General features: G+C 41.7%; 1 protein-coding gene across 9 annotated transcripts in view; it reads right to left on the bottom strand.

Annotated features, from left to right (window-relative positions):
* The window catches only part of TSNARE1 (t-SNARE domain containing 1), a 469,882-nt gene that overhangs the window by 219,377 nt on the left and 236,820 nt on the right, over positions 1-13,685 (bottom strand). For 8 of the 9 annotated variants that reach the window (XM_083862443.1, XM_083862445.1, XM_083862441.1 and 5 more), the window contains one exon: positions 6,276-6,443. In XM_083862443.1, coding sequence (XP_083718569.1) covers positions 6,276-6,443 — 168 coding nt within the window. The remainder of the gene's footprint in view (positions 1-6,275; positions 6,444-13,685) is intronic. The other variant, XM_083862448.1, reaches the window with a different exon arrangement.

Raw genomic sequence — 13,685 nt, 5'->3', positions numbered from 1 at the left:
GGAAATTTTTGTGATCAGCTCATAAATCAATAGGTCTGCAGCTGTACAAGGACATGGGAAATGCCTATTCTCAGGCAGTGAAACTGTACTTCATTGCATGCACATCATTATGTACATTAAATGTACCCTCTGAACCCTCTGGAAAGCCTCTCAAACTGTGTCAGTAATAGGGCAAACACTGGCTAATCTGGGTCAAAAATGTGGCAGGATATGCTTAACAATTAAAAAGTGTAAATGGGCAGGTTCTGGTGTCTTTGGTGAGTTTAATTTACTAGTGCAGAAATTAACTAGGAATTTTCCATCAGGACTTGTGAGCTCTGAATTGCATCTATGGGGCTTTTTACACATTTCTTCTGTTCATCTCTGGTACGACACCAAAATCCTATGTACAGTCTGCTGCTGCAGGACCAAAGAACTAACAAATGGGAAATAATTGAGAAGAGAGCACTGAAGTGTCTGAAAAGCTGAGGAGACCAACTTGTGAAGAGGAGGATAACTGCTAGCATTTGAAGAGTTTAAAAGCCAAAGAGGAAGAAGAATTATTTGCAGGGTCCAGCAGAGTTTCACTAGGTGTAAAAAGCTGAGAATGAGAAAGGGATCTTTAGCAAGAACAGAGGGAAGCATTTCATCAACACGGAAGCCTGCTGGACCGTGAAATAGTCTTCCAAAATAAATGGTAGCAGTCCTGCAGCTCGGGTCATTTTAAATTAGACTGGGCAGGATACTGGAGCTGGTTCTTTAGGGAACAACTCAATACCAGTCCCAGGGATGGCCATGTCAATCTGGCAGGCAGCTCTGAAGCTCAGGATAATTAGGGTCCCCAACGCTGTCACAAGGAGCGCTTGACACTCACACGGTGCCAGATCGTTCACAGATGGTGCTTGTCATGATCTTGTGTTATTTATACATTACTCTCAGTCAAAAAGCCTCTGTGAGGAGACAGGCTGAGCCCTCATAAGTCAAAGCCCTGGACTATTGAAGCTGATGAAAGGTATAAAATAGCTTGCACTAAACCCTCTAAACTGCAACCATCGGTGAGAGGTTTTACCGAAAACACCCCTCAGCAAGAAATGATACGTAGTAATGAGGGAGCAAGGAACATGTTTGAACTAACAAACACACTCTGCCAGACTCTGTGGGGCTTTCTTTTGTTTTATTTTTATTGTGTTTCATTTTCTGTCTGCCTGCAAAGGCTTGAGTGACAGGCATGGAGGCTGGCATCTATCACTTCTCTTCAAAACAGATAGGGAACAAACATCAACATTCTTCTCAACAACGACCCGGAGGGAACAACCTCTCCTAAAAATAAAAGCATTTTCCTCACACCTGTTGCCACAACTTGTCCATCTCTCTCCTTCATTTTTTTGCAAAGGGATGCATCATCTAAAATGCTGTTCCTGGGATGTGTTTTGCTTTCTTCAGGAGATCATGGAATCCCAGAGTGGTTTGGGTTGGAAGGGACCTTAAAGATTATCTCGTTCCAACCCCTGTGCCATGGGAAAGGACACCTCCCACTCTCCAAGGTAGGAGAATGCCCACTCTGGAAGCAGAGCACGAGGATGGGAAACTTCTGTGAGAGAGGAGAGGGGTTGGTGGACCATCCTCAGGGAGTTTTTCCTCATTTTCCTTTCTCATCACCCCCGGGAAAGCTGTCTGCATGGGGAGGATCACAGGAGAATTTCTGAATCAATACAGCATTTAGAATGTTTTTTTTTTTTTTAATAGGTCTTTCCAGTCCCCAGCTGAAATTCTGTGAAGTTCCCCATTCAGTGCTTATCCATTTCTTCACCAGCTTTTATCTCCTCCCATTTTTCAGCTGACCACAGGTGCAAATGAAAGGCATGAGATGGTAAATTATATATATTATATATATATTTGCTGTGGCAGAGCTTGTGCCAGCACTGAGCACTGACAATGCACATTACAGTTCAGCTCATGTATTTCTGATGGCACATTTTACAGTGCTATATATAAAGTTGTTATGGCATCTATTATTCACTGCCAATACAGTTCAAGTTAAAATAGGTTTTATATAACAGTTCAAAGCAATATTTTAGGAAATAACACTTGAGTCAAGGCTGCTGTGTCCTACCAGATTTTGACATTTCCAAGCAATAAAGATCTTTATCCAAAATGCAAGGTTTTGGTGAGACATCTCTCTTGCAGACGTCTCTGGTTTTAATCTGCAAGCAATAGCAAAAGGAGCACATTTAAATAAAATGAACAGCCAGGTGAACTTTCGACTTGGCTGTTATCTGTCTAGGTGGAAACTGTGAAGTGCAAAGTGCCTCAAGGGATGTTCCTGACAAAGAACAATGTCCCATTAACCCGAACCTCTGAAGAGATTTTTGGAAAACACACAAGTGGGAAAAAGTCATTGGAACATTAAGAAAATGTCTATTCTAGGCACAATTTTATATCTGTTTTTCAAGACAGAAGACAATTTATTTCCTTATTTCTTCAGCAACAAAGATGGATTTTCTTGCAAAAAGAGCAAATTAAGTGTCTCTTAAAAAAAAAAAAAAGTCCCATGACTGGTACCAGCACCATGAGCTTCTCTAAAGTTGTGTGTAATCAGAAAATGTGATGTTCTTTCAATTTCTCCTGTGCTGCTCAAAACCTGCATGTCTCTGGCACTGGATATGCAGCAACACGGAAATCCCAGTGAGACCAATCTACTTGCACAAAACAAGTTCTGCACAGCTTGTGCACAGGTTCTTCATTCTGGTCCCCAAAGAACAAAGGACAACAAATGCCATACATCAAATCAGCAATAAATTTACTTTATTAGTTATGTTTGACAATTAGGAATAATGTGTCGTTTTAACCTTCTTGGCTACTCACTGGTTATGAAAATCTGCTGGAAAAAAGTTGTTGTGGTGACTGTGAGCTCAACGAACCCACAATTTCTACTCAAAACAGTTTTAATGTGCAAGATGAGTCTTTTCACAGGAAATATGCTCATGTGGGTCAACAAACAGAAAAGCAAAACACAGTGAAAATTATTTAAAAGCACCATCTGCTTATTCAAATACAGCTGGGGAGAGGAACAATGCTATCCAAAAAAACTCATTTTCATTATATTTCTTTCAAAAGAGATGTTAAGCAAAATACCATTGGTCCTAAATATTTTTCCCCCTGAGGAGAAATGTTTAAACTACATTTGAAATAATGTTTGTGGAATGCAGCCCTTTTTAGAGGATGAACAGGGATCTTTGAGAGCAAAGCAAAATGGATAGAGGAGATGAGGAAAAAATGGGTAAAAAGAAAGTGCAGACATTCTCAGAAAAAAAAAAAAAAAAAAAAAAAAGCCTAAACAACATTAACTGCTTAAGCTGACTAAATCATTAATTGCATAAGCTAAGCTATTCAGAGGTAAATTCATATTAGGCAGAAAGGTATCCAGGATCAAATCAATAGATACAAACCCTGCACAATACATGCACTTAGATTTGATTTTATTTTAAAATTATTTAGGATTGTGATTGGGTTCACTTAACCCCCCTCAACTACCTCACCATGGCCACGTGTTCCTGCGCAAATTGATGCAGAGACATCAGATTGTGGCACAGAAATGGGATTTCACCAGCAAAATAAATAAAGATCTCTCCAAGGAGACGTAACTGCATGTCATGACTTTCCAAAGCTGGTGTTCCTGAGGTTGCCTTGAGGGTTTGTCATTCCCCACTGCCTAATGGGCTACTACTAAATGTGCGGGTTTTTTTGTTTTTTTTCTGGGGAGGACAGGGACAGTGTAAAGACAAACTAAAAAAGGCTCAGACTATATTTCAAACAAAAGGAATCACAAATCACAGAACCACAGAATGGCTGAGGCACCACAGTGGGGTCATCTGGTCCAACATCCCTGCTCAGGCAGGGCCATCCCTGAAAACATGGCACAAGATTCTACTGAGACTGTTCTTACATATCTCCAGTGAGCTAGCGGTGTTGTTCACAAGATCATTTCAGAAGTACATTTGCTACCATTCCTCCTGAACATCAAAGTGCAGGAACAGCCCAAAACATGCACTCCCTTCGCAATCAAGTGCACTGAGATCCCTTGAAGTGCAAAAATGACAATTCCCAGCTAAAGATACTCAGTGTGAGAATATTCCTTGACAGTTTCACGCCCAGTAATGGACACAAGTCCATAAAATTCATTCCTCTCTGCTCAGTGAACCATAACAGAAATTAGACAAACACTGACCTCGACCTGCTACTGTAAAACTGTCAAAATTTCTGACTTGGAGAGTTGAGTCATTCGGGGCCATCGCTGTTTGCAAACAGAGGTCCCAATCTCAAAGCACCAGCCCCCAGCAGGGACTTTTGTCCCCTTTTTGCACCGTTAACTCAGTCATAATTCCTGCTGTACTGCAACCCAAAATCTATCCTGATAAAATTAGCCCAATCCAATTAAAGGACAAAGTATAGCCCTTAATTGAATGTTCTGATTATTCTGAAGCCTTCTTTTTTTTTTGTTCATCTTGAGTTTAGGTCTGTAAAAGCATACAAATTAGGAAGGTTTAACGTGTTCTTGTTTTACCCATTTATCACTTAAATTCAACTAACAAGAGTTTCCCAAAAGCATAAAAAAGAAAGTATAAAAAGAAAAAATGTGGGATGTTTAACTTATTCAGGCCTCTTTTTGTTCCTTTTATTGCATATTTTTACAGTGCTTTTGAAAAAAAAAAAAAAAAAGGGGGGAATAAAAATAGTATGTCCTCTTTTAACTAAATCAAGAATGTCCAAATGCTTTGATAGAGCAAAATATTGAATAATTTGAAAAGGTTAACAAGTTATTTCCTTTTGTCTACCTATTATTCTCTCTAATGATAAAGCTGAGTGTTTTTGTCTGTGACAAATTTCGGGTTTGTGTGCACTGAAGGAGTTGTTTTGCTGCAGAACCCAGCTCAGTTAAAGCACCTCACCACAGACTCTACTGTGAAAGACTCACTGGGAAGAACCCAACCATGAGCCCACGAACATTAATAAATTCTTGTCATTTTCATTTCAAATCATACGGATCTCAACTTTTCCTTCTGTCTTGGGTTATGTAACAAAAAAAAAATGTTTGTTCTATTCCATTTGTTGAAACCGGTTGGGGAGGTGTTTTCTTTATCTCTTGTAACTCCAGGGGGGAGGGGTTGGGTGCCTTCTGATAATGGGGCAGCTGTTAAAACTGGGTGGGGCAGTGTTCTTTATCTCTTTCCACCCTCCAGGGGATATCTTCTGTTAATAGGCCATCGAGGCTCACATGACACATTACATCATCCCAGAGTTCCTTATCTCCTCCATGGGGATATCTTTTATTAATGGGTCATTGAGGCTCACCAATGACATGACACATTACATCATCCCAGTGCTCCTTATCTCCTCCAGGGGGATATCTTCTGTAATGGGCCATCAGGGCTCACCAATGACATCACACATTACATCATCCCAGTGCTCCTTATCTCCTCCAGGGGGATATCTTCTGTTAATGGGCCATCAGGGCTCACCAATGACATCACACATTACATCATCCCAGTGATCCTCATCTCCTCCATGGGGATATCTTCTGTTAATGGGCCATTGTGGCTCACCACTGACATGACACATTACATCATCCCAGTGTAAGATGCTCCACCCTGTGGGAGAAGCCAAACCATTCCTACCTAGATAAAAACCGGTACGTAGGAATACTAGTCTGGTTTTCCACTGGATTCCCAAAGGAAGACCGGACCCATCTTGCCATTACTGGACCCTTTTTCTACAGGACTATCTCTACTCCTCTACTCTAACAGAACCACATCTGCCACTCCAGGAGGGCTGACTTTGGACTGCATCCCTCACCCTGACCAGCAGGGTGTCAGGTTGTATTTCTGACTCTGTCAGGTTTCTCAGATTTTCTGTTTGTTTGCTTGTTTTTTTGTACTACTACATTTGTATTAATATTTCTGGTAAAGAACTGTTAATCCTATTTCTAAATCTTTGCCTGAAAAACCTTTAATTAAAATTATAATGATTTGGAAGGCGGATGGAGGTGGGGGGGGGGGGTGGGTATTTATATTCTCCATTCCAAGGGAAACTCCAGCTTTCCCTGATGGGAGTTTTCCCAAACCAAAACACCTTTTGTCACTGATTCTCATGTTTAGAAATCCTTGATGATCTCCCCCGTTGTTAGTGATGCTGTACTGGCAGCTATGCAAATCATTGTTTCCTTCAAGTTGAGCAGGCACAATGCAAAGATTCTGTTCTCCCAGCTCACAAAACCGTGGTGGGAGGAGGTTACTGACCTCAATTTGCTGAATGGCCTCTTCCCGCTGGCGGATGGCTTCCAAATCCTCCTCCGTGATTTCCGAGAGCAGGGCTTGGTCCTGGCCCTGGCTCTGCCACACGCCATCACCTCCGTTAAAGATCTTCTCATCATCAGGCAGGTCAGAGAAGGGGGTCTTGGGGCTCTGCTGAGATGGGAGAAGGGAAAGAAAGCAAAGGAAGTATAAAGGTTTTCCAGTTTTACACAGCATTAGTGTGGGGAAAGAAAATATTAATATAAGGGATGGCATAAACAGTGGTGAAAAGGTGATGAGGACAAAAGTAAATTACATGAGAGGAAACGTTTCAAGTCTCAAAAGAAATATTAGGACCTGAAGTCAGATCTCCTGAGCTACTTTTGGGCCTCAGTGACCAACTTCAATTTTCCAGAGTTCTGACAGAACAAAACGTTGATGTGCAGCTGAAAAATTACTCATTTACCTTGTTAAACTTCCCTGCAAATTCTTCCTGAATTAGACACTTTCTAAGGCACAGAGAAATCCTACTCATTTGTCTTGCAGATTTTATGATCCAACTTGCAACATTCAAAATTCCAATCTTCTCAATTTATGAGATAAACAGCACAGACATAAATGCATTTTTTAAGAAGTGGAAATCACTGCAGCAATGTGAGCACGGAGTGGTCAGCTTGAGCAACTCACAGCATAATGGTGCTCACTTGTGGGGTTTATGTGGTTTTTCTGACACACCTGATCACAGTCATAGAATCACAGAATGGCTGGGGCTGAAAGGATCTCAAAGATCATCTCATTCAACCCCCTGCCATGGACAGAGAACCTTCCACTATCCCAGGTTGCTTCAAACCACATCCAACCTGGCCTGGAACATTTCCAGAGATGCCACAGCTTCTCTGGGCATCCCATTCCAGTGCCTCGCCACCTTTTGAGGAAAGAAATTCTTCCCAATACCTAATCTAAATATCTTCTCTTTCAGTTCAAAATCATCCATCCATGGCCTTTCTGCCTGTTTAATCAGCTCCTCCCCTCTTTTTAAAAGCCCCTAACTTGTTTTACAAGCCTCAAGATAACATTTTCTTCTATTTTGGAAGCTGCACTTATATTCAGGCCCAGATTTTATAACCTTGTTGAAGATCCAGTTGGATCTACACAAAAGTAGGGGCAGAGGTTTAACAAGGACTTCTCCACCCAGCCTTTAGGTTCTGTGCCTGTGTCAGCTTCAGTCCTGACTGGGCTTGGAGAATGAACCCACTCAAGGTTGGTTTGGAGGCTGGGCTCAAGTTCTAAACTAGGAGGTGCTGTTGAAGGCTCCAACCTTACAACTGTGTGAGGATTCCACTTCAAACAGTGTTCACAGTCCTCTAAGTTGGTCTTGAGCTGAGCTTTGACTCCTAACCAAAAGTTATAATAACAAAGCAAGCCAAGTGCTTCTGATGCTCTGAAGTTGAAAGAAGAAATGGCAGCGGCCACAGCACATCCTTGACCTCAACATCCCCAAAGCGTCTAAAAGCTGTAGGAGGAAAACAAGTACTCAGGGGGATGTTCAGTTCTCTGAATCTAGGTTTATCTGAAGCCCAAACACTGGGAGTTGTGCTTGAAAAATAAAAGCCTTTGGTCTATTACTATGGCCACATCTTCAAAAGTATTAATGCCCCTGAATTCCCACAGCATGAACAGGAGGTGAGGCCACGGAGCATTAAGATGGAAGGGCACAGGACTGAAGAACTGGAAGAACTGGGAAGACTTGAGTCTGGAAATGTGTATTTAACTCTCTAACTCTGCTTTAACTCTTTAAAAAGTATGCAGTTCCTGTATTTAGAAACAAAATATTTTTTGCATTTACCTAGACTTAGGTTTTGTCTTATGAAATTAATCCATTATTATTATCACCATACCTCTTTGGGGACGAGGAAAATAACACAACGTGGTGAAGGAAGTGGGGTGATTGAAGAAGTAGAAGGAAATAGGGAAATCAGCAGAAAATAGTCAAGTATCTTTCAAAATATGAACAGAAGATGAAAATCTTTGATGTCTAACTTTGTTTCACCTTCTGCTTTCCAGGGATCTACTGAGAAAGGGTGTGTTACAGGAAGAAAATCATCATTTAAAAATAGATTAAAGATTAATTTACACTTTATAAGACATATTTTAATAAGATTAAGATACTCTGGGGGTGTTTTATTCACTAATTATTACGTGCCTTGGACACTAACTTCCCTAGTAGAGTGTTTCAGTGCCAAAAGAGCGTATTAATGGACTCTGGAAAAAAATCCTTGGGGTGTTCTAATGCTTCATTTAGTGACTTCACCAGTGGGCTCAGCGAGCAGAGGCAAACTGCACATGACCAAGTGGGCTGGAAGATCCCAACAATCTGCCCTATGGAGACACAGGAAAAGTGTCCTGACAAAATTTCTGTGCTCTGGTCACAGCAAGGACACTGCACCAATGTGCTCAATGCCCATGAATGGACACTCAAAGCCAGGCTTGTCCTATGAAGGTCTGAATTTCAGTGGGAAGAAAACAAATTTACAAGTGTCCAAATGTTTCCTGTTCTGGTGTGGGAGCACAGGGATAACAGCAGAGACAGCAACCAGCTCTTCAGATTAGATTAGTCCATGGAATAACACAGCTGTACCATAAATATGCTTTATCTTGGCCTGTGTCAAATTTTTTTGTCCTCCTCACTTGCTGGTACCTGTAAATAACACGTCCTCCCTGCAAATTACTCAGAAAACACATTGCAAGGGCTGCTGCTCAGTCATCTTTTAGAAGTAAACCAGCTATCCATGTGTTTAAATAGACAAAGGTCTAGACACAGATCTTTTTCTCTAAACAAAGTAGTGGCCTAAGTTAATTTCAGAGCTGCTGAAGGCAATTACATGCGTTTGCATCCTTAACATCTTCCAAAAAAAAAATCTACCACGGCTGCTGAATGAGTGAATCAGTAAAACAACAGGATGCAGAGGGGCTGATATTTCCTTCCAGACATAAAAATGACTCCATAACAATGTTAAATACAGTCACCACGACCTGCTATCAGGGTCTGTACGCTGTGCTAACAAAAAAAAAAAAAAAAAAAGCTTTTTGTGCTGTCCATGGTACTGAGCCCCTCATTTCTGTGATAAAGTGAAAAAAAAAAAAAAAAAATCTTAAATCTGAAACTGTGAAGAAATCTAATCACTTCTAATGCTTCTGATTGAAAGCTGCATATAGCCAGGCTTATCAGTGCTCTTCATTCCCTTCTGAGTTATGTTCATTGCCATGTCTGACAAAACATTTTATTTATAGCAAGAAAAGATCAGATGGAGGGCAGTGGCTGAGCCTCCACAGATAAAGTTCCCTTTGACACTGCACTGGAAGGGGCCATAACTCCCTGTACAGGCATTTCCACAATAAATTTGATTTAGTGCCAAATTTTATGCCCTGTGAATATCTGTGTAATTTTCTGTTGGATTTCCTTTCATAAATTGTTAATTGGATGTGTTTGAAGTCGTTCTTTTGTTGAAATTTGCCTCTGGCAGATTTTTGTCAAGATCTATACAAAGTATAAAGATACTTTGTCAAGTGTCTATAAACTGAACTCTGCCAATGGAAAAAAAATTATGGCAGGGAAAAAGTTGAGTATATCTGATATGCTCAGTAGTTTTTTAAAAACTAAATCCTTAGGACTGAAGGTCATACCATGCTGTTGTTCATCATATCTGAAAAATTATGCCCAGGCACAACATTTTTCTTGTTGGATAAAATCTTTTCACCAGGATAAAATCGTTGCTGCTTACAGCTACATTTTTTTTATCAGATTTATTCTACCAATGGGGAGATGCTGTATGCAGCTGCTGACAGGGGAAAAAAAAAAAAAAAGGAAAAAAGGTTTCATCTGGATGGTGACAGCTTCTGTCAGTGTCTGTACTTTATCAGCAGTAAAATCTCTGCCTCAGAAGTTGCATGTCTGAGATCCCTCCAAAAACAGCCCCCTCCCAACCCTGGTCCTGCCTCACTCCCCATTTGTCTATCAGAACATGCAGAATATTACAAATTTGACAACTCTTGTCACACAGAATCACCAAGCAAGGGATTGAAGTGACCTCTCTTCTGGCTCCTATATGGTCTTTATTCCACAGAGAAGCAGAAATCTGAAGGGAACTCCAGCTAACATAACACCAGCCAGCCCTCACAGTCCATCTCCAGAGTGTTGGGAGAGTCCTGACACAGTCCTGCAGCTCTTTTTTGCATCACTAACTTCAATTATGACATTCCTGATTGCCAGTTACAAGACTGTTCCCTCACCACAAATTCAGGGCATGAAATATTGACTGGGGATGGATGAGAAATGTCTTTTAGTGCCAGACAAATGTTAAGTGATTTCAAAGGAAAATTTCCTCTCCGATCCTGCCCAAAGCCTGAAGATATAGACAAAAATTATACAACAGAGACAAATAGGGATGCGCACACACTCCCACACTCCCTCCAGCTCGAGTTAGTACAAGATGGATAATACAGGTGAGAAATAAGATGGGCCTCTCACAGTCTTACCAAAAATAACTGTAAGAGTCGATGTGAATAACCAACATTTATTGAAGAAGGATTTACAGACTGTCCACCAGGTGAGTGCCACCACAGGGACAGGAGACTGAGGGGCTCAGGTAGACACTCACAAATTCTACTTTCAACCTCGGCATGAACAGAGTTGAGAAGGGAACTTGATTAAGCCTGGAATGAGACAACATAAACCCATTCCTACACCATCTCCTTCCACTTATTTAGCACAGATGGGGAGGTGCAATTGGTGATTCCCTTTGAATTGACAACAAAAATAGGCAATTGCATGCAGGGATACACCTCTGGGTCACACAGCCTTAAAAGTTAGAAGGAAGCCTGGGGTCTCTCTCTTGTTTCCACCCTCACAGGAGGTAAAGGCAGTCCTGACTCTCCCAGGCCAGGACAGAGGATGATGTGCCCCCATCCCAGCAGATGTTTTAGCAGCTGGAAACATCCTTTGGCTGTTCCAAAATCTGTCTGAGTTTTTCCCCCCATTCTCACGGCTTTCAGGTGGCCACTGCAGGCCTGGGCAAGCTTTAACTCTTTCCTGCCTGCAGATGGGACTTTCCAAGCACTGGCTCTTCTCAGAGTGAGAACAGACAAAGTGACTGAGCACAGAGAAGACTTAACATAACAGTCAGATGGGGAGAGTGAGGAAAGGATTAATTAGAGGAAGGATGAAGGAGTTGCCTGCTGGCTGGACTTTCTTGTTTGAGCAATGGAAATGAACTCTGTTCGTAGATTATCCTTTAAATCATGGGAAAAAAAATATGCATTTGGGGAGACGATTTGTGGATTTTTGAGCAAAGGTGGTTGTGATGGACTGTATGAGAAGGTTTCCCACCAGTGAAAGGAGTGAGAAGATATCTCTGTTCCTTGGGATGAGAAATCCTTTGCTTTGAAGTTGCTTATCTTTAAAAGGTGACACCCCAGATGCCTGAGTTCCATGACCCATAAGCAGCTTGGGAAACTGCTAATGGGAGGAGACCACATAGAAGCAAGTTTTCCCCATGTGGCTGTTTCTGTGACAGTTCTGACCCACAAGAGAACTTTTCTAGGTTGTCAGTGGGAAAATTCCATGATAAACAAGAGACTCCTCTCGTGAAGAACTGATGAAAGACTGTATTTAAATGGTGAAACTGACTGAATGTCACAGGTTTTTCTCTATGTTGTTTGTAGGAAAGTGAACACTTGCGCGGGGAGGAGAAGGGTTTTGAAAGTTTCAAATTTTTTTTTCCTTTCCTTTCCTTACTGTGTGTTAATAAACTATCTGTTTACTTTTAAGTTGACCCTCTTTTGCCTTTTTCTCCCAAAATCCTGTCTCCCACTTGGCAGACAGAATTAGGCGAACATGAAACCACCACACACTCCAAACTCCACTAGGCTTGTGTCCTGGGGAGGAGGGTTTGATTTCTGGGTGTGAAAGTTTGGGAAGAGGATACAAACACCATATCTTGGGAGGGATGAGGCAGAGCTGTCGTCAGAGTGGGGAAGGGGAGCAAGAGGCTGGGAAGCAGCCCTTGGAAAGGGATCTGGGGGTTCTGGATGACTGCAAGTTAAATTTAAGCCAGCAGTCCTCACCTGGAGTGAAAAATTAATTCTGGAGAATAAGAAGGAGCACAGGTTCCTTTTTCTCTGACCACTACTCCATTCACACACACATTTCAAGCAGCTGGAGGTCGCTGGGCTGTAAGGCACTGGAGATGCCTTTGATATGCACAGCATCATTCACAAACCCCTTGTTACCTCCCAGTTTAGAGGAGCACAGGTAAAGCCAGTCTCACTTGTCTGAGCTCATTTTGTACTACAGACTGCAGGCAGTTCCAAGGAAATCTTCTGCAACCATGAAAAAAGAACATTTCAGAGCTTTTATACGGCTCAGGGAGTGAACCAAGGAAGGTTGCTCTATCTTCCCCAATCTCCAAAAGCCTCCTGCACCTCTAGCAGGGATATGGCCAACTCCAGCAGTAACCACTACACCTCCCACAGCTCCTGCAAACTCTCGCATCTCCTTGGGTAACATTTGGCTCTGGCTTTCAAACCAAATGCAAATGCAGAGATGTTTATCTCTTGCTTTATAGTACATATAGACACATAAACAGCCTTTATGAGGATCTCCTATTCTCAGCAGCATCCAGGCTCAGAGATTCACATTTTATTGCGTGTAGAATAATGAGGCTGGAGTGTCTGCATTAGAGATCAATAAAACACCATGCATGGAGGGCCACAGTGCAGAGCACTTCTGGAGTTACTCTGCCTGACACATTTTTAATCGCAGGTTGGCACTGCAAAGGTGCCTGGGACAAAAATGACACAGAGCAGCCAGTTTGCCCTGACTATTCCCAAAATACAGCCAGGTTAAGGCTGTCAGATAAATTGGATTAGATGATCACTCTCAAACCATCCTTCCAAAACAAGTAACCTTGCAGGCTCGATGAGATTTAGAGCTGTACCATGCCAAGCAAAAGCCCAAAGCAATTACAGGTAGAAAGGCCTCAGGCAGGCACAGAACAAGCAGCCTGGGACTTCTAAATCTTTTAGAGGAGAGAAATAGTGATATTAAAATTCTGCATTATCTTTCACACAGAAGATCACAGCAATGATTGGTAATCTGAGCTCTGTTGTCTTAGGAGAGGAGCTCCCCACAACAACTGGGAAAGAAATCCATCACAAGAAATCACAAATTAACCATTGCCTGCTCTTCTTTTTCAGTCAAAAAAGGACAAATTTAAAATTACCATGACAAGGACAACTTTCAAGTGAAATGTGTTGAATCTTTCCTGCATGCATCACTGACATGGCCAAACACAGAAATGGATTCAGCATTTTCTTCAACTTATGCAAATTTGATTACTCTGCACCAGTGTAGCATGA

The sequence above is a fragment of the Zosterops lateralis genome (genome assembly GCF_965231275.1).
Source record: "Zosterops lateralis genome assembly, chromosome: 1".
Classification (NCBI taxonomy): Eukaryota; Metazoa; Chordata; class Aves; order Passeriformes; family Zosteropidae; genus Zosterops; species Zosterops lateralis.
This window is presented reverse-complemented; position numbering and strand designations above follow the sequence as displayed.